General features: G+C 44.7%; 1 protein-coding gene across 11 annotated transcripts in view; it reads right to left on the bottom strand.

Moving 5' to 3' along the window:
- The window catches only part of prpf4ba (pre-mRNA processing factor 4Ba), a 30,605-nt gene extending 19,912 nt beyond the window's left edge, over window positions 1-10,693 (bottom strand). For all 11 annotated transcript variants that reach the window (XR_011672005.1, XR_011672004.1, XR_011672003.1 and 8 more), the window contains exons 1-5: window positions 10,519-10,693; window positions 8,923-10,017; window positions 7,138-7,275; window positions 2,814-2,966; window positions 2,519-2,600 (exon numbers count right to left, since the gene is read on the bottom strand). Coding sequence is in view for 2 of the 11 variants with exons in the window: in XM_071377657.1 (XP_071233758.1) it covers window positions 2,519-2,600; window positions 2,814-2,966; window positions 7,138-7,275; window positions 8,923-10,017; window positions 10,519-10,571 (1,521 nt within the window). In the remaining 9 variants the exon portion in view is untranslated. The remainder of the gene's footprint in view (window positions 1-2,518; window positions 2,601-2,813; window positions 2,967-7,137; window positions 7,276-8,922; window positions 10,018-10,518) is intronic.
- Window positions 10,694-22,313: the final 11,620 nt, after the last annotated feature.

Below are 22,313 nucleotides of genomic sequence, written 5' to 3'. Positions count from 1 at the left end.
CAGTTATTAAATTCAAGGGATCACATACTTTTCCCACCCTGCACTGTGAATGTTTATACGGTGTGTTCAATAAAGACATGAAAGTGTATAATTGTTTGTGTGTTATTAGTTTAAGCAGGTGTAGAATGTGGGTAGAGTCTAGCGAGTGTGCATAGAGCCAGTGCATAAAATGGGGGTTAATGCAAATAGTCCCGGTAGCCATTTGGCGGATGTGTTGTTGCCGACCCTCACCAGCTGGGGACGGCCCATCAGGAAGTCCAGGATCCAGTTGCAGAGGGAGATGTTTAGTCCCAGAGTCCTTAGCTTAGTGATGAGCTTTGAGGGCACTATGGTGTTGAACGTTGAGCTGTAGTCAATGAACAGCATTCTCACATAGGTGTTTATTTTGTCCAGGTGTGAAAGGGCAGTGTGGAGTGCAATAGAGATTGCATCATCTGTGGATCTGTTGGAGCATTATGCGAATTGGAGTGGGTCCAGAATATCTGGTATGATGGTGTTGATGTGAGCCATGACCAACCTTTCAAAGCATTTCATGACTACAGATGTGAGTGCTAAAGGGGCGATAGTCATTTAGACTGAATAACTTGGCGTACTTGTGCACAGGGACTATGGTGGTCTGCTTGAAACAAGTAGGTTATACAGACTGGATCAGGGAGAGGTTGAAAATGTCAGTGAAGACACTTGTCAGTTGGTCAGCGCATGCTCTGAGTACGTGTCCTGGTAATAGGTCTGGCCCTGCGGCCATGTGAATATTAACCTGTTTAAAAGGTCTTACTAATAACGGCTAGGGAGAGCGTGATCAAACAGTCATCTGGAACAGCTGTTGCTCTCATGCATGGTTCAGTGTTGCTTGCTTAGAAGCGAGCATAGAAGGCATTTAGATCGTCTGGTAGGCTGGTGTCACTGGGAAGTTCGTTGCTGGGTTTTCCTTTGTAATCCGTGATAGTTTGCAAGCCCTGCCACACAAAGCCAGTGTAGTAGGATTCGATCTTAGTCCTGTATTGATGCTTTGCCTGTTTGACGGTTCGTCGGAGTGTGTAGCGGGATTCCGGATTAGTGTCCATACTCCTTGAAAACGGTGGTTCTAGCCGGTGTTGCCTGTAATCCATGGCTTCTGGTTGGGATATGTACGTACGGTCGCTGTGGGGACGACACCATTGATGAACTTATTAATGAAGCCGATGAACGATGTGGTGAACTCCTCAATGCCATCAGATGACTCCCGGAACATACTACAGTCTGTGCTGCAGAACAGTCCTGTAGCTTAGCATCTGCTTCATCGGACCACTTCCGTATTGAGGGCGTCACTGGTAATTCCTTTTTGAGTTTTTGCTTGTAAGCAGGAGGATATAGTTATGGTCAGATTTGCCAAATGATGGCCAAGTTTTCTGTGTGTGGAGTAAAGGTGATCTAGTTCTCACCTGTATCTGCAAAGGTGACATGCTGGTAGAAATGAGGTAAGACTGATTTCTGTTTCTCTGCATTAAATTCACCGGCCACTAGGAGCACCACCTCTGAGTGAGCATTTTCATGTTTGCTTATGGCCCTATACAGCTCGTTGAGTGCGGTCTTATTGCCAGCATCGGTTTGTGGTGGTAAATAGACAGCTACGAAAAATATAGATGAAAACTTTGTAAATAGTATGGTCTACAGCTTATCGTGAGGTATTCTAATGCCGTCGAGCAGAACCTCAAGACGTCCTTAATTTGACGAGCACGAGCTGTTAACAAAGAGACACACCACATAGGATATTACAGTACTCCAGATCACGTTGATAGGATAGTCACAATCGGAGCTCATCCAGTTTATTCTCCAGTGATTATAAACATGACACATTTTAAAATTTGCACCCTTTTCTAAATAATAAAACAATAAAATGGTAAAATTGTGCATACAAAATCATCTCTATATGGTCATAATTATTGGTATTCTTAGTGGTGTGCTGGGAGGGAAGGGCCTACAGGAATTCTGGTTGTTGGTGGACAAGGAGAGAGAGAGCGAGGTTTGTGGATAGGCAGAGAGCGAGAGAATGAGGTTGGTGGACAGGGAGAGCGAGGTTGGTGGACAGGGAGAGTGAGAGGTTGCATTTTCCAGGAATACAGAATACACTGCCTTTCCTCCCTCTCTGACGCTCAGCCCAGCCTTCTTCCTGCCTACCGATGTAGTCCTATTACACAACAATCAGAAACTAATGTGATCAACAGACCAGGACCCGATCAGCCAATGAAAAGGTGGGCGTGCCATTAAGCATTTTAATTGACTCCCTTGGCACTAAGCAACACAAAACCTGGGATTAGGGTTGTGGCCAGAGTATAGGCACTGCACACAGTGTCCAATGCCATTCGAATTGTTGAACTAACAATCAAACAGCTATGTGTGTCATGTTTGCATGCTGTGCATGACAATAGCCAATAAAGAAAGGTTAAAATACATATTGTAGCAACATGGCTGTGTGGCTCTGGTTAAGTTAGGTCGGTGCAGAGGGGATGATGATGACGTCATACGTCTTTTTACCCACCTGGACGATGGCCAGACGCTGTAGCCTCCTCTGTTCGATGAGAGCCTCCTCGTCGTCCTCATCCACATCGTAATCTTCCAGCCTATTACAGGACAAACCACGTCAACACACACATACAATGTGGTCGTCCACCCCACACCCATAGACAAAAGCTTATATTGCTAAAAATGGTGTGTGATTAAATGAATGACATTGAAATGGATAAATGTTGTATCATTTGTGTATGAACCATCCATTCAACACGTCAGAGGGAAACAGTAAGCAACTAAAATTACATCCCAAGTGAACTGCCTACACTTCATCTTCAGAGTCCTCCTTGTCGACCTTCATTCCCTCCGAGAGGCTGCCCTTGAACTTGTCCTCTCTGTCCCGGCTCAGTCTCTGCCTCCCCTCCTGGGATCGGGAACCCCACTGCGGCCTCCGTCCCATCCTGTCCCGATCCAATGACCTACGTAGAAGAGTCACAGGAGAGAAAAGCAAAAGCCAGGTGCAATATGTAAGATTTCCCGATGTTCAATGGTCATTTCAATTAATGATACACAGTGCATTCGGAAAGTATTCAGACCCCTTCCCATTTTGTTACAATACAGCCTTATTCTAAAATGTATATATAAAAAAATCCTCATCCTACACACAATACCCCATAATGACAAAGTGAAAACAGGTTTACACATTTTACCAAACGTATTTAATAAAAAATAGAAATACCTTATTTACATAAGTATTCAGACCCTTTGCTATGAGACACGAAATTGAGCTCAGGTGCATCCTGTTTTCACAACTTGATTGGAGTCCACCTGTGGTAAATTCAATTGATTGGACATGATTTGGAAAGGCACACACACACACACACACACACACTACCAATCAAAAGTAAGGACATACCGACTCATTTTTACAATTTTCGACATTGTAGAAGAATAGAAGACATCAAAACTATGAAATAACACATTAAGTAGAAACCAAAAAAAGTGTTCAATCAAAAGATTTTATATTTGAGATTCTTCAAAGTAGCCACCCTTTGCCTTGTTGACAGCTTTGCACCCTCTTGGCATTCTCTCAACCAGCTTCATGAGGAAGTCACCTGGAATGCTTTTCCAACAGTTTTGAAGGAGTTTCCACATATGCTGAGCACTTGTTGGCTGCTTTTCCTTCACTCTGAGGTCAAACTCATCCCAAACCATCTCAATTGGGTTGAGGTCGGGTGATTGTGGAGGCCAGGTCATCCGATGCAGCAATCCTTCTTGGTCAAATAGCCCTTACACTACTGAAAAACAAATGATTTAGTCCCAACAAGCGCAAACCAGATGGGATGGCGTATCGCTGCAGAATGCTATGGTAGCCATGCTGGTTAAGTGTGCCTTGAATTCTAAAAGACCAAGTGGTGGACAAGGCGGTTGGAACCAAAAATCGCAAATTTGGACTATTCAGACCAAAGAACAGATTTCCACTGGCATAATATCCATTGTTCGTGTTTCTTGGCCCAAGCAAGTCTCTTCTTCTTATTGGTGACCTTTAGTAGTGGTTTCTTTGCAGCAATTCGACCATGAAGGCCTGATTCACGCAGTCTCCTCTGAACAGTTGATGTTGAGATGTGCCTGTTACTTGAACTCTGTGAAGCATTTATTTGGGCTGCAACCTGAGGTGCAGTTAATTGCCGATTTCTGAGGCTGGTAACTATAAATTAACTTGTCCTCTGCAGCAGAGGTAACTCTGGGTCTTCCTTTCCTGTGGCGGTCCTCATGAGAGCTAGTTTCATCATAGCGGTTTTTGCGACTGCACTTGAAGAAACTTTCGAAGGTCTTGAAATTTTCCGGATTGACTGACCTTCATGTCTTAAAGTAATGATGGACTGTTGTTTCTCTTTGCTTTTTTGAGCTGTTCTTGCCATAATATGGACTTGGTCTTTTACCAAATAGGGCTATCTTCTGTATACCACCCCTACCTTTTCACAACAACTGATTGGCTCAAAAGGAAAGAAATTCCACAAATTAACAAGGCACACCTGTTAATTGAAATGCATTCCAGGTGACTACCTCATGAAGCTGGTTGAGAGAATGCCAAGAGTGTACAAAGCTGTCATCAAGGCAAAGGGTGGCTACTTTAAAGAACCGTAAATATAAAACATATTTTGAAGGGCCTCCCGAGTGGCGCAGTGGTCTAAGGTAGTGCTAGCTGTGTCACTAGAGATCCTGGTTCGAGTCCAGGCTGTCGCAGCTGGCCGCAACCCAGAGACCTGCAGCGGGGCAGCGTACAAATGGCCCAGCGTCGTCCGGGTTAGGGGAGGGTTTGGCCGGCTGGGATGTTCTTATCCCATCGTACACTAGCAACTCCTGTGGCGGGCGTGGCACAAAGCACGCTGATACGGTGCTTCCTCCGACACATTGGTGCGGCTGGCTTCCAGGTTAAGTGGGCATTGTGTCAAGAAGAAGTTCGGCTTGGCTGGATTGTGTTTCGGAGGACGCACAGCTCTCGACCTTCACCTCTCCCGAGTCCATACGGGAGTTGCAGCGATGGGACAATTAGATACCACAAAATTAGGGAGAAAAGGGGGTAAAGTAATAAAAATAATAAAATATATTTTTGATTTGTTTAACACTTTTTTGGGGTTACTACATGATTCCATATGTGTTATTTCATAGTTTTGATGTCTTCACTATTATTCTACAATGTAGAAAACTGTAAAAAATAAAGATAAACTCTGGAATGAGTAGGCGTGTCCAAAGTTTTGACTGGTACTAATATATAAGGTCCCACAGTTGATAGAGCATGTCAGAGCAAAAACCATGCCACGAGGTTGAAGGAATTGTTCGTAGAGCGCCGAGACAGGATTGTGTCAAGGCACAGATCTGGGGAAGGGTACCAAACAATTTCTGCATCATTGAAGGTCCCTCAGAACACAGTAGCCTGTGTGAACCACCAAGACTTGTCCTAGAGCTGGCTGCCCGGCCAAACTGAGAAATCAGGGGATAAGGGTCTTGGTCAGGGAGGTGACCAAGAGCCCGGTGGTCACTCTGACAGAGCTCTAGAGTTCCTCTGTGGAGATGGGAGAACATTCCAGAAGGACAACCATCTCTGCAGCACTCCACCAATCAGGCCTTTATGGTAGTGGCCAGACGGAAGCCACTCCTCAGTAAAAGGCACATGACAGCCCGCTTGGAGTTTGTCAAAAGGCACCTAAAGGATTCTAAGACCATGGGAAACAAGATTATCTGGTCTGATGAAACCAAGATTGAACTCTTTGGCCTGAATGCCAAGCGCCATGTCTGGAGGAAACCAGGCACCATCCCTACGATGAAGCATTGTGGTGGCAGCATCATGCTGTGGGTTTGTTTTTCAGCGGGAGGGACTGGGAGGCTAGCCAGGTTTGAGGGAAAGATGAACGGAGCAACATACAGAGAGATCCTTGATGAAAACCTGTTCCAGAGAGCTTAGGACCTCAGACTGGGGCGAAGGTTCACCTTCAGACAGGATAACGACCCTAAGCACACAGCCAAGAGAACGCAAGAGTGTCTTCAGGACAAGTCTCTGAATGTCCTTGAGTGGCCCACAGCCAGAGCCTGGACTTGAACCCGATCGAACATCTCTGGATAGACCTGAAAATAGCTGTGCAACGACACTCCCCATCCAACCTGACAAAGCTTGAGAGGATCTGCAGAGAAGAATGAGAGAAACTCACGAAATCGAGGTGTGCCAAGCTTGTAGCGTCATACCCAAGAAGATTTGAGGATGTAATCGCTGCCAAAGGTGCTTCAACAAAATACTGAGTGAAAGGGTCTGAATATTTATATAAATGTGCAAACATTTTTAAAAACCTGTTTTTGCTTTGTCATTATGGCGTATTGTGTGTAGATTGATAATTTGTATTTTATTTGATCCATTGTAGAATAAGACTGTAACGTAACAAAATGTGAAAAAAGTCAAGGTGTCTGAATACTTTCCGAATGCACTGTATAAAACTATTGAACCTTGAAGAAAAACATGATTAGGGCGGCAGGTAAACTAGCAGTTAGAGCGTTGGGCCAGTAACCGAACGGTTGATGGTTCGAATACCCGAGCCAACAAGGTGAAAAATCTGTCAATGTGCCCTTGAGCAAGGCAAATAACCCTAACTTGCTCCAGGGGCTCCCCGTACTACTATGGCTTATACTGTAAAACAACACACTTCACTGAACTGATACTGTAAAACAACACACTTCACTGAACTGATACTGTAAAACAACACATTTCACTGAACTGATCCTGTAAAACAACACACTTCACTGAACTGATCCTGTAAAACAACACACTTCCCTGAACTGATCCTGTAAAACAACACACTTCACTGAACTGCTCCTGTAAAACAACACATTTCACTGCACCTATCCGGTTACGTGACAATACAATTAGAAGAACTATGATAACCTCAAAATGGGTAAGTTGCAACACTCCCCATTATATATTTTCTTATTGGGAGTAAAGATTAAAATAAAGAATGACGTTTCGGTCTAAGTAGACCATCGGACAGAGAATCGGGATAGAATGACTTGTGTATATGTTTAGACTTACAGACATATACACAACACAGGCGGGGATAGTACAGTTATCAGACATATGGGGACAAAAGTACCTCCACCCACCTCCTCCTGAATGGAGACCTGCTGCGTCTCCTGGGAGAGCAACACCTCCGCCTGAATGGTGAGCGGCTGAGCCGTCGCCGGGCACCTAGAGCTGCGCTGGCATCCCTACGGCCCCCTGCTTCGTCCTGGCTCCGAATCCTGAAGGTCACGCAGCAACAGGACAAGGGGTTACACATTCAATGTTCTCCATGCATTACCTAAAAAAGGGTGTGTGATTTGGACACGATTCAATGTGTGGATGACGTAAACTGGACTATGTTTGGATGGGAATATCGCGGCATGATGACACCATCTTCCACATGGCAATTAAGTACTGGTCTTACATCAACACTCCTTTCTTCTTCGTGGCTTTTATCTGCTTCAGATTCTGCTGATAGACCCTTACAAAGATTCAATCATGGACACGCTTACTGACAGCTGTGGCTGCTTTGTATGATGTACTGTTGTCTCTACCTTCTTGACCTTTGTGCTGTTGACTTTGCCCAATAATGTTTGTACCATGTTTTTGTGCTGCTACCATGTCATGTTGCTACCATGCTGTGTTATGTTTTGCTGTTATGTTGTCTTATGTCTCTCTTTATGTAGTGTTGTGTCTCTCTTGTTGTGATGTGTGTTTTGCCCTATATTTATATTGTATTGTATTTATTATTTTTAATCCCAGGCCTCCATCCCTTGCAGGAGGCCTTTTGCCTTTTGGTAGGCTGTCATTGTAAATAAGAATTTGTTTTTAACTGACTTGCCTAGTTAAATAAAGGTTAAATAAAGGTTAAATAGATCAAATAAATACTTGATAAAGCAGATGTCTACTTGCAATTAGAGCATTGGGCTAGTAACTAAAAAGTCACCGATTTCGAATACCCGAGTAGACAAGGTGAAAAATCTGTCGAGGTGCCCTTGAGCAAAGAACTTAACCCCAATTTGCTCCAGGGGCGCTGTACTACTACGGCTGACCTTGTAAAACAACACATTTTACTGCATCGATCATACTACTACGGCTGACCTTGTAAAACACATTTCACTGCATCTATCATACTACTACGGCTGACCTTGTAAAACAACACATTTTACTGCACCTATCATACTACTACGGTTGATCCTGTAAAACACATTTCACTGCATCTATCATACTGCTACGGCTGACCTTGTAAAACAACACATTTCACTGCATCGATCATACTGCTACGGCTGACCCAGTAAAACACATTTCACTGCATCTATCATACTGCTACGGCTGACCCTGTAAAACACATTTCACTGCATCTATCCGGTGTATGTGACGATATAACATCTTATTATTATTGTAACTGAGATGTAGTTTTAAAAATGTGAGCCCGGCCCCTTAACCATCCTCAGTGTGGTGTCTAACACCATCGTATTCACTAGAAACCAAACGGAAGCGACCAGCTGAAACAGAGAGGGACTAAGCTACATTTGCCCCATAAGAAACACTACTATTCATTGTAAACCGTTTCCCTACAGTGTGAACTAATGAATACAGCCCCCAATGCTCATGGTCTATTCCAGCGGGAGAATGACAACCCCGAACCTCATGGTTTGTCACAATATGTTACCAGTAAATTAATTTGTGGAGCCTGTACATGGTTGTGAGAAGATGCATCTCCTCCTTGAAAACAAAACAAAATCACCTGTTTATCTGTATTAAACACAAAAGGCCAAATTTCTTAACTCATCAACTTGTATGAATTTTTTTTGTGATGCGTGTGTGTGTGTGTGTGTGTGTGTGTGTGTGTGTGGAATCGACATGAGGCCAAACAATGTTCCGACCTGCCAGGTGAGAGTCTCAGTCGGTCCACCTCTCTCCTTTGACTCTCCGGGGAGCTCGGGTGGCCCCCTCTGGGTGGTGGCGGTGACCTGGCCCGTCGCTCTGCTCCGGAGGAGGCCCGGGGGTCCCGGCACTGTGATGGGGACTTGCTGCGCTGCAGCTGGGAGGCGGGGCATGGCGGCCTCCCTCGTAGGCCAGGAGAGCAGTTCTCATTCCCAGGGGAAGCGTCCTTGGCGGGGGACTTGATCACCTTCTTGTGTTTGTCCTGGTTTTGGGCCTCTCTGCTTTGAGCCGGCAGGGAAGGCTGGTTGCTAGTGCCAGGAGGAGACTTGGACGCCCGTGCCCTTTCCTTGAAGCAATCTGCACTCCTGGAATGTCTCCTGTTGTCTCTATCCCTGTACGTGCTCAGTCCGCTCATCTGATCCTTGGTTTTGCCGTCCATCTTTCTCTTCCTGCCGTTTTTATTGGGATTGTTCTGCTTAGCTTTGCCGGCGTCTGTCGACTCTCGCTGGATTCTACCGGTGTCTTTAGCAGTCTGCGAGCCTGAGCCAGCCACGGGCCCCGTTGCCCCTCTCTGTAAGTGCTGCCCGTTGCACATCCTCTCCCCCTGAATCTCCCCATCCTCCTCCTCCTCCCCAGAGTGGTATCCCTGGAGTATGAGCCCCATGCCCGACTGTACCCCCTTGCCACCCTCAGTCATTTCCCTGTCTAGCTCAGCTTGGATCAGGGCCCTCTGTTTCTCCAGCTCCTCCAGAAGCGCCATCTCATCGTCTTCCAGTCTCGGCGGCTTGTCGGAGGAAGAGTATGGGAAAGCGTTGTCGTCGCCCCCGGTGGGGAAGCTGTCAGTCAAGGGGTTGTCTTTACGCTTGTGCTTTTTGTGCTTGTGCCGGTGCTTATGGCGTCGCTCCTTGTCCTCAGGTGAAGACTGCTTGTGTCTCTTGTGTTTGCTGCGGTGCCTGTGTTTCTTTTTCTTGGTCTTAGCTGAGGTCACGGTGACCATGAGCTTCGACAAACTGGCCTCTGCCTTCCTGGCGCCTCCTTCCTCCTCTGACAGGTCCTGGTTTTCCACTTCATTGCCACTCTCTGCTTTCTCTCCCCTGCACACGACAGGATATGGGAAGAAGTAATGTAATGATTAATCAACTGGAATGCTCCATGGTAATCGGTTAATTTGACAACTATTGCTGGTTTATTCTACAACAACTAGTTGTGCAACTTGAGTGTTTCTCAGACCTTTCCTTGGGGACCCCCAGTCGTTACACAATTTTGTTGCAGCTTGAACAAGCCCACCTGATTCAATTAGCTAGTCAGGGGCTTGATGATTGGCAAGTTGAAGCTAGATCTATCAATCTAGCTATTGATTATAGTAAACGGCTGGGGGTCTCGGCTAACCTTGTCCAGTATTTATCCGAGTTTCATTACTATGCCATAAGCTTGTAAGCTAGCTAGCGAGAAGCGAAACAGGATCTGGCTAGCGCTAACGACGCGTATATAAGACGATTTTTTTAAACAATAACTGGTTATGACCACACGCAGAATAACCCATATGGAAAACTATACATTTTAGCTACCTAAAACACAATTAAAAAAATTCTTACGCTTGTTTTTTCTCGCTGTCACCAGTTAACGTTATAAAGTCAATGGAAGCCATTTTCAGTGAGGGGATTCGATTAATCTCGTCCAGGCGCCCGTCTAAGCGTGTTTCGCATTAGCTAAAAATTGGTTGCATTCGATGTGGAACTGGCTGCCTCCCGGGCGTGAGCCAGGTGTCCCGTTCAAAGCCCATGACGAAGTTGGCTAAAAACAAATATGTTGTAATTTAGCACGTGTTGTAATTAGTAGGACTCTGTGTTATCCCATGCAAAGGTGATTGTATGGGAAATTCCCCCCAAAATGTATGGAAAATATATGTTTTATGTTTCTGGACGATGCACCATGTTACTTTGTTGACAAAATGACCGAGCGGCACAGATTACTGTTCGTTTTGAACGGGAGCTCCTACCCGGTGCCCCGGAGTTCAGCGTAATCGAATAGGCCCATCGTTTACTTTGGACATGCGCAATGGATAGGAAAGCGAGACAAACCAAAGCATTGTCTTTAAAGTTTTTTTGTCTGTATCCCCTATATGAGCGATTTCGAAATAATGTATCTTTTTTTTGCCTATACTTCGATTTTACAAACTATTATACAATGACTTATTACATAAAATGTTTCAACAAGACAATAAGTAATTTAGTGCACAGAAACGAAGCATACCATTGACAGTGGTCCCTAAAAGAGCAGCATGGGTTGGCTCATTTGCATGCTTGGATCCAGTTTGTTTTTGGATTCGGAAAATGTTTACATTTCATACTGTAAGCATATACTCATGGCTGACATAACGGGGACATCATTATCGGATAGTCTTAACTAGCTATGGACTGTAGGTCTATGTTAACATTTGCTGGCTAGCTAGCTACCTGAAACTTCTGATGATGACTGACAAGATGTTTTAACAAATGTAATGTTAGTGGTGAGTAGATAAATCATTAGAAAAAATGCATATTCCAGCACATTCAGTGTTTACAGCCCTTTAGCCATGGTATATTGGCCATACAGTATATCACAAACCCCGAAGGTGCATTATTGCTATTATAAACTGGTTATAACATAATTAGAGGATACCCCTGGTATATGGTCTGTTATAAACTGGGAGGTTCGAGCCCTGAAGGCTGATTGGCTGAAATCCGTGGTATATCAGACCGTATACCACGGGTATGACAAAACAATTATTTTTACAGCTCTAATTACGTTGGTAACCAGTTTATAATAGCAATAAGGCACCTCGGGGGTTTGTGGTATATGGCCAATATACCACGGCTAAGGGCTGTATCCAGGCACTCCACGCTGCGTCGTGCTTAAGAGCAGCCCTTAGCCGTGGTATATTTGGCCGTATACCACACACCCTCGGGCCTTATTGCTTAAATATTTCAGCCAATCAGCATTAAGGACTCGAACCACCCAGGTTGTGTGAGTTATAGCACATAAAACATTTTACTGCTACAGACAAATAATAAGTTCAGGGATTTTGGTGTGAATTCAGGTATTACATTTATTGTCAAACGTCACAATTTTTTCTTAGAGTGCCACTCATATAAATGTTCTTATTTGATCAGGAATTTCATTTTTTCCCCCCCGTTAAAATAAAGAAAATGATATGCTCCTCATTTGCATAAACACACTGGGTGTATTTGCAAACATGAATATATTAACATAAAGTGGAACAAGGCTGCAACCACCAAACACTTCTCTGTCTACCCTACCTGAACTCACCTGCTCTGTTTACCCTACCTGCACTCACCTGCTCTGTCTACCCTACCTGAACTCACCTGCTCTGTCTACCCTACCTGAACTCACCTGCTCTGTCTACCCTACCTGAACTCACCTGCTCTGTCTACCCTACCTGCACTCACCTGCTCTGTCTACCCTACCTGAACTCACCTGCTCTGTCTACCCTACCTGAACTCACCTGCTCTGTCTACCCTACCTGAACACACCTGCTCTGTCTACCCTACCTGAACTCACCTGCTCTGTCTACCCTACCTGCACTCACCTGCTCTGTCTACCCTACCTGAACTCACCTGTTCTGTGAGCGCATGGGCAACGCTGTCTAGACTGTCCATAGAGAATGATAGAGAAAGGATCCCTATGTAGTTCCCTTTATGTGGGAGCACGTGGGCAGCGTCACGTGGGCAGCGTCATCGAGGCAATCTCCATTTTGAAGTGTCACATCTGCTCCTGCCACACCCCCTAGTGGTCATCCAGTGTCTGCTTGACCTGCAGCCATTCCTCCAGTACACACTCTCTCTCTCTCTCTCTCCCCCTCCCTTTCTGTTTGTGTGTGATTGTGTGGTTGGAGACAGGTGTGCTGGAGTCAGAGCAGATCCCTACCAGCTGCAACTCGTTCCATTATCAAGACCTTTACAAATACTCAGTGCTGCCACTTCCACTCTGCCAGATCGTAATCTCTGCTCAGTCAGTTTATGCTTCCAGCCATTATTATTTTTCCAGATCCTGTTTCCCTGCTTGACGCTGTTTATCCTCTGACTGCAGTTTTTCCGCCCTGGCTCCTGTCTCCTGTTCCACATCTCACCACCCTGCTACCCTGTTCTGGACTCACCACACCACCACCCCCTTGGATTCCCCTCTGGACCGGTTTACCCTGTCCCAACCCAGCACACTCCAACCTCAGCCTCCACATCTGGTTTCCTACAACTCATCCAAGCATCCCCGGATCTGCACTCCATATCTCCCTGTGTTACAATAAATACCTTGGTTCATTCATCTCTGTTTTCTCGTCTAAGTCCACTCTTGGGTTCCCCTGTGCTGCTCCGCATAACAGTACGATTTGCCAAGATATGAATCCAGAGGACTTGGATACTCTCCACCAAATGCTCATTGGTCAAGGCGCCCTGCTCAATCAACATGACCAAGCTCTTAAAACCCTTCTGGAGACTATCAATGAGTTTTCACGGAACCTGTCTGTCCTACAGAATCAAACCTTCGCCCAAAGCTCACAACCTGTCCCTCCTCTCCGCCCCGGGAGCCGTTTGTTCCAACTCCCGAGCGCTACGATGGTAATCTCAGAACCTGCAGAGCCTTTTTGGTACAATGTTCACTAGTATTTGAGCAACAGCCCAACTCTTAAGCTAGTGAACGAGCCAATATTTTGTTTTTGATTGGTTGCCTCTGTGGAGCAGCGCTTTCCTGGGCCACTGCTGTGTGGGAGAGACAGTCACCATTTGCTTCTCCTATAGTAGATTCACGGAGGAGATGAGGAAGGTTTTTGACCACCCGGTTTGCAGAAAGGACGCTGCTAAACGACTCCTGTCCCTCCGCCAAGGCTCCCAGAGTGTTGCGGAAATTGCATGTGAGTTCCGCACCCTCACCGCAGAGAGCAGCTGGGATGAGGAGGCTATTCAGGGAGCATTCCAGAACTCACTCACTAAGACCCTAAAGGATGAGTTGGTGTCCAGGGAGGAGCCTGATGATCTTGATGAACTCATTTCTCTCACTATTCGCATTGACAACCGTATCCGGGAGCGGCGGAGAGAGAAGGTAGTTAAGGTTGCAAATTCCTTTACATCTGCTTCAGTGCCTTGTTATTCTCCTCCGACTGTATCCCAACTCCAGGCATGTTCTGAACCTGAACCCACGCAGCTCGGGCCGGACCCATCTATCTCCAGAGGAGAGGCAGCGGCGTGTTGATACTAGGAGCTGTCTATACTGTGGCCAGGTTGGTCACCTGGTTTCCACTTGTTCCCTGCATCCAGTAAGAAGAGGCTCGGGCGATATGGGGAAAATACTATTGGGTGAAATCGCCTGCCCATCTTCCCCCAGATCCCTGTTTGAGGCCAACCTTGTGTGGCAGAGTCAGGCTTTTCCTCTCGCTGCTCTTATAGATTCAGGTGCCGACGAAAGCTTTTTGGACCGAGGTGTTGTCAACCAGTTGGGCCTGGACACTGTTCCACTTAATTCACCTCTCGATGCCTACGCTGTCAATGGTAAGCTTCTCTCCCGTGTCTGTGAGAAAACGGTTCCAGTCATTCTCTCTGGTAATCACCAAGAAAATATAAGTTTCCACATAATCGACAGTCCCTATTCTCCTCTGGTTCTGGGCCATCCTTCGTTAAAAGTACACAAACCACAGATTGATTGGACCAGATTGATTGGGTTAATACTTGGAGTACATTTTGCCATTCCAATTGTCTCCATTCTGTCCTTCCACCTGACTTGTCTGTACCCCAGTCCTGTCTTCTGTTCCTCCAGTGTATCACAGTTTAGCTCCTGTGTTCAGTAAGCACCACACCCCGTCTCTGCCGCCTCATTGCTCGTACGATTGTGCTATTGACCTCCAGCCTGGAGCTCCCCTCCCTAGTAGCAGGTTGTATAAACTGACTTCCAATTTTACTTCCAGTCGGACACCTCCCTGGATGACAAAGTGCTCCATCCCCAGGAGCAGCAGTCACCACCTCCTCACAGCCCCAAGCAGTTAAGGTCACTGTCCTGCGTCCTCTGCCGCTCCACACTGACCTCCAAACACTTGCTTGAGGGCCACCTGAAATGCCACGATGGGGATTGGGGCTTCAAGTGCATTCGGGCCGGCTGGAGGAGATGGAGCGCCACTGGAGGGCCCATGGGAAGAGGAGGCGTCGGATGGGAGAGAAGGTGGCGGGTGGGAGAGGGGCCCCATTCCTGCCAGGTTTGTCCCCGGAAGTTCCGTAGGGTCAAAGGATGCCTACAAGCGGAGGCACCACAACAGCGGAGACCTCAACAATGCTTCATGTGCCTACACTGTCACGACAGTGCTGAGAGCCTGCACCAGTTTTATCCCAATTTTACCCCACTGTCTATATTCCACCTGATATTGTTCAGAGGAACACATATACATTTATACTAATATAGATTCTATAAATGTTTTAGTTTTACCCCCTTGTCCCATGTCTCTCTTCCGGATCTGCTGCACAAACATATTCTTTCAGAACTTAAAGCCTTTGGGGACAGACTGACTGACAGATACGGGTGGACTGAGTACCGATGTTGTCTAGGTGGCTTACCTGTTCCCTCCCTGCACCATAGCCCCTCCCTGCACCATAGCCCCAAAGCACCAAACCAACCTTCTCATTGTGTGCACCCAAACATATTTATAAGCATTTTGTCTGGACATAGGCCCTATTTGAATTCAGTAAAAATGCATCTTTCCTTCCTCCCTTCTGTGAAGTAATCACTGATTAGACGACACAAGGGCTCCACCACATGGCTTTCAGGAAAGATGCACTTCTAAATAATTTGAACAGGGCTCCTGTTAGCTACTGTATCAAATCTATTCTGATTCATTTTCACAAGTTGGTGTTTGAACACAGTTGAGTCAGTTAATTATATCAACCATACGTTTTTGAATATTAAAGGGGAAATCTGCAATTGGTACTTCCATTTTGGACTTTTAAAGTAATATACCCATTGATGTTTATTTTTAATTTACAATCTGTAGAAGCTATGAGAATAGGAAGGTTCAAATCATTTGTGAAGCATCACAGCACAGTTGAAAAATATATGGCAAATAAAAATCCGAAATGGATGATGTTGGAAGATAGATGGGAGGGGTTGAGTGGAACTGAAGGGTGGGACTAATAACAGGATAAACAATGTAGGGCATGCGGGATCTGTGAAATGTGTATAGGTGCGGAGCTTTTGGGAAATAGCACAGTTACAAGTGGAAATAAAATTGGATGGACAACAGAAATAGAGGAAGGACTAAGAACAAACAAGAGAGAACTATTGTAAAGTAGACTGTGTCTGTAAAATAGGTATAAGATGTATAAATTGAAGGTAAAAGCAGAAGTGTTTATTAGTTTACTCCAATTGGGGGAGCGGTGGTAGGGTTGCGGGGAATAATAAAAAAGGTATATTCTTTAAAAAAGTATGTATGTCTATATAGGTATGTGTATGTATATATGTGTATATGTATGCATGCGTGTATGGATATATATATTTACCCCAAAAAATATGGGGGATTGGAAATGATGCAGACAATTACATTGGAAGCAACATTCTTTCCGCAATATTAAGCTGATCCACCCCTAAAAAAAATATATATATATATATACCCATTGATTCTTAAAGAATATAACGTATAAAAATGCCTCAGGAGGTTAGCAACTGTCCTATCCAATCAGCAACCAACATATCATTTTTATTTCCCATTTTTTTGTAGACAAAGTAATTGTAAATAGCCAAATTCTTTTTTAACCATATATTTAATATAATAAGTGGTCAGTCCTTGCATTAATGGCACTGCTCATGAATTTGAGATTGGTTATATTTCTCCCATTCATCCCTCAGCTGTTTACCAAAACAATGGCAGGGTATCTAGAGGGGCAGAAAAGAGTTCTGTTGTTCCCTTTGCAACAGGTAGTCACTCAGAGGTGTCAGTAACCCATCTTACCACAAGGGGTCAGAGTTCAGTTTTTTTGTTGAAGATCATTACAAAAGCAACTTACAGTAATGAGTGCATACATTTTTTTCTTCATTCGTAGTGGTCCCCCGTGGGAATCAAACCCGCAACCCTGGCATTGCAAGTGCCATGCTCTTCCAACTGAGACTTTTCTGACCTATATGGACCTCAAACCTCAAGCCTTTTACAGTTGCTTTGACTGTTGACTCGTCTTTTCTTTTTCAGACCATACAGTATACACTTTCAAAAATAACATTTGTCACAACAACAACAACAAAAAAGGGCTGTAAAACTCAACCGGAATGACGCGTAACACACTGTAGGACCATCACGTGATTATAATGGGAGCACATGTCAAGTAAACGCTACAGTGTGTGTTGAGAGAGGCATACATTTAAGTCATGTATGCATAGCGAAAAACCCATGGTATACAAACTATAACCTTTTAGGCCTAATCTATACACAGCATTGATGTGCAGTAGTGCTTAAAAAGCCTTCATCATTTGGAGTTCATTTTAAAGTATGACCATGTTATGAATACATCTCAATGAGCCATGACAGGAAGTTCTCCACCGCATGGACATGGAACAGGCGACAAGCCACGTTGAGTGTCCCCATCGCCACTTCAAGCACCCGGCTCAAGGCCTCACTGGTACAGCACCTCCGTGTTCACGCAGGTCATGTTTTTAGACCGTGTCCAATCATCCTACAGTAACTGGTACTGTACGCAGCACAAGGATACATACACGTACACACACATTTTTACATTTAGTGTAATTTAGCAGATGCTCTTATCCAGAGTGACACACACACACACACACACACACACACACACACACACACACACACACACACACACACACACACACACACACTAACTGGTACTAGTGTTATTCATGACATGTGTAGTAGTAAGGCACATTACTGTGTGTGTGTGTGGCTTGTAGATATCAGACGTGTCTGTTTAAGAAATAAAGTGTTAGACTTTTAATTTATTTTCATTTTTTAACAGAAAAGCTGGACATGCAAAAACCAGTGAACACCGTCGGAGGAGTAACTGGACCCTCAAACGTTTTCCCATTGTTCGCTGGTTTTTACCAAAGGGGGGAAATGTCACTGTGGCCCAATTTTATTACAGAACCTTTCCCACACATTCTGTCTCAGCAAGTGCTTTGAGAGCTGTGTGGCCATGGTAACACCAGTGAGGTTACGTAATATGCCATGGGGTTGAAGACTGGAATGTTCATCCCATATAGGTCAATGTTCCATTCCACTGACATGATATGTACATTAAAATAAAACACAATATTTAGTAGAATGCATTGTTTTTCCTAGATATTTTCCTAAAGTGGGACCAGGCCCCCTCGAGAAACTTGCAGGAAAGCAGACACCAATATTTACAATATATTGTAGACATTTCTTTTAGGAATTGGGATGCACTGGGCAACAGAGCAAGTAATATGAGATACGCAGTTTGTTTCTGAACAAACATGTTTGTTGGAAAGCTACTGAACCTCATAATAGGTGCCCTTTTTATACACTACTTATCATGTGACCAAGAGGGTCATAGCAGTATTTTTATGTTATTTATTTAACCAGGCAAGTCAATTAAGAACTAATTGTTATTTACAATGACGGCCTACCCAAACGATGCTGGGCCAATTGTGTGCCACCCTATGGGACTCCCAATCACGGCTAGTTGTGATACAGCCTGGATTCGAACCAGGGTGTCTGTAGTGACGCCTCTAGCACTGATATGCAGTGCTTTAGACTGCTGCGCCACTCGGGAGCAGCCAAATCTGGCATTGAAACCCCATTATTATGTAGCTACCTACTCTGGCCAAATCAAAAAGTTATCGACAGTAGCTTTGGGTTTAAAAAGGGTTTTCCTACTATTCCAGGAGTGCAGAGTTCCCAACCCGTCCTTGAGGGCCACAGTCACATTGTTGTACTTGGCTTTGAAAGACCCCCTATAGAGACTAGTAAAAAAAAAAACATGTTCAACTGTTCTGCCCGCGGCTATGGAAACCTGACCTGTTCACCGGATGTGCTACTGTACCTTGTCCCGGACTTGCTGTTTTCGACTCTCTCTCTCTACCGGACCTGTTGTCTTCAACTCTCTCTCTCTCTACCGGACCTGTTGTCTTCAACTCTCTCTCTCTACCGGACCTGTTATCTTCAACTCTCTCTCTCTACCGGACCTGTTGTCTTCGACTCTCTCTCTCTACCGGACCTGTTGTCTTCAACTCTCTCTCTCTACCGGACCTGTTGTCTTCAACTCTCTCTCTCTACTGGACCTGTTGTATTCAACTCTGAATGATCGGCTATGAAAAGCCAACTGACATTTACTCCTGAGGTGCTGACCTGTTGCACCCTCGACAACCACAGTGATTATTATTATTTGACCCTGCTGGTCATCTATGAACATTTGAACATCTTGGCCATGTACTACAACAGGTAAACTACACACAGGTAAGCACACACACACACACACACACACACACACACACACACACACACACACACACACACACACACACACACACACACACACACACACACACACACACACACACACACACACACACACACACACACACACACACACACACACACACACACACACACACACACACACACACACACACAAACACACACACACACAGACAGGAGAGGCCTTCCCACTGCCAGTACGGTCCCTACAACAGGTAAACACACACACACACACACACACACACACACACACACACACACACACACACACACACACACACACACACACACACACACACACACACACACACACACACACACACACACACACACACACACACACACACACAGGAGAGGCTCTACTTGCCAGTAACGTCCCTACAGCAGGTTAACACACACACACACACACACACACACACACAAATAGCTCTTTAGAGTTCATGTTAATCGTTTGCAAAGTCTCTCTACTCCTCAATGGCAGCCTCTGTCTACCTCACCAGTCTCCCACACACTAGCTCACTGTAAGAAAGCTCTCTCTCTCCCTCCAGCGCTCTCTCTGTCCATCTCTCTCTCTCCACTCTCTCCCGCTCTCTTGCCATCTCTCTCTCTCTCTCTCTCTTTCTTGCTCTCTCTCTTTCTCTCTTTCTGTAGCATTCAGAAAAAGAGCTTGGACCTCCACGCACGGCGCCACCTCAAAGGCGAGTCTCTCCCCTGCCACCTCTGTCCGTACGCTACGCCGGACCACCAGCTGCTACGCCACGTGCGCAATGCACCACCACTCTAAATCGTCCCCCGTATTAGGACCAAGGACACCCAAACGCTCCAAATCCTCTACCTTGGCAGGAAGGGCCCAGCAATCCTGACAAAGGCCTTTCTTTGAGCTGTTTTCAGTAGGCACCAAGCCAAAGAAAATTGACTGATGGTAGTGAGGGACTACCTGGACGTGTCCAATAAGAAAGGCTTATTTTCCTTTTCTGTTGTGTGGCCCAATGAACATGACCCTGGTCTTGTATGTAAATATGTAATGAATCTTATTAAAACAAGCACATTTATTTTACAACACCACATACTACTTGATACTACTTTTAATAAGAAATGACATGGTAAAATTGGTCATTACACAGTATTAACCTATTCATTTTCTATGAAGGTTCTTTCAGATTCATTGAATCAAAGCAGGCACCACTAAGTAACATTTGGTACCAGGTAGTTACATAGGAGTAAATCATTGGTAGTTACCAATTGCATCATTCCCCATTTACTCTGTCTTTGTCTTCAGTGGTATGGTTGTGCATGGATGGAGAAGTGCGTACAATCAAATTTTGCCGCCCCCCAAAAATTCAAACTGCCTCCTCGGCGAAAAATTCTATGACAAACAGTGACATACACTCTGAATGACCTAAAATAATCAATCTCATATTGGTCTTTCGCAGTCAGACCAACCCAAGCTGTACTGTGCAAGTAGGCCAATAGTAGGCCCTACTATTGAAACAGATAAACGAGTCAACTGAGTCAAAGAAATCTTGTTTTCGCTTTCAAAAGTGACATTTTTTAAAAATAAATAAACAAAAAACTAAACTGGAAGTTGAAAGTCTACAAACCACATCAGGAGACCACTTTTGAGGTCTGAGAAAAATCTAAGAAATTTAGATTTTTGTTGTTGTGTAGTTACCCTTTAATTAAACTGGTCCGGCACTTAGCACTGTTTGGTTTCGTGTGTTGCTGTAGAGCACATGAGATGGAGTTTGCAAAACAAATGGCCATTGGATTGATGCAAATAATCATGATATCCTTCTGCCAGGTAGGCATATAGGTTACGTTGTAGTTAACGTTTAATTGAGACAGGTTTTTGCGAAAGCCTTTCCATCTACCAGTAGAAGGTTAGGCCAGTCATTAGCATCGCTATATTTTTCCTGTTCCTTAATTGTTTGAATCCTGGACGTTTTTATCAAATCAAATCAAAGTTTATTTGTCACGTGTGCCGAATACAACAGGTGTAGTAGACCTTACAGTGAAATGCTTACTTACAGGCTCTAACCAACAGTGCAAGTTTTAAGTAAAAAATAGGTATTAGGTGAACAATAGATAAGTAAAGAAATAAAAACAACAGTAAAAAGACAGTGAAAAATAACAGTAGCGAGGCTATAGACAGGCACCGGTTAGTCGGGCTGATTGAGGTAGTATGTCCATGTAGGTTTGGTTAAAGTGACTATGCATATATGATGAACAGAGAGTAGCAGTAGCGTAAAAGAGGAGTTGGCGGGTGGAGGGTGGCGGGTGGCGGGACACAATGCAGATAGTCCTGGTAGCCAATGTGCGGGGGCACGGGTTAGTCGGGCTAATTGAGGTAGTATGTACACGAATGTATAGTTAAAGTGACTATGTAGATATGATACACAGTTCATAATATGAGGCACAGTTCATAATATGAGGCATGTCTAACTAGCTTCAAAGTAGCCCTTTGACAAAATCCCGCCATAGAAACGTGGAGGCAATTATTTTCTATTGTTTTTCAAATGAACTCTTTCATTGCCACCAGCCAAAGCCAGTATCCTAGTCATAATAGCAACCCATGATAGTTGTTGCATCTTTAGGTTGCATCTAAATTCCCTAATGGATATTTCCATCTCTGTCCATGAAAACCGTTCGCATGTGTAGCGCACATTTTAAAATTGTGTTTTCCCTCAAATTTGATCAACGTTCTATGCTAAACATTCTGATCTGTTCCATCAGCATCATTAATTGATATGCCGTATAGCCCAACTCCACTACACTACTTTGATACGCATCGTGGGGATTAAGAAGTGAGTATACCCAATTCCCATCAAAAGAGTGGCTATAAGGTGTACAACTGTGTATACCTTCCACCACACCCCTGCTTACAGTTACAAGAGAGATGAGCAGTGC

Source organism: Salvelinus alpinus, chromosome 30 (assembly GCF_045679555.1).
Source record: "Salvelinus alpinus chromosome 30, SLU_Salpinus.1, whole genome shotgun sequence".
NCBI lineage: Eukaryota > Metazoa > Chordata > Actinopteri > Salmoniformes > Salmonidae > Salvelinus > Salvelinus alpinus.
This window is presented reverse-complemented; position numbering and strand designations above follow the sequence as displayed.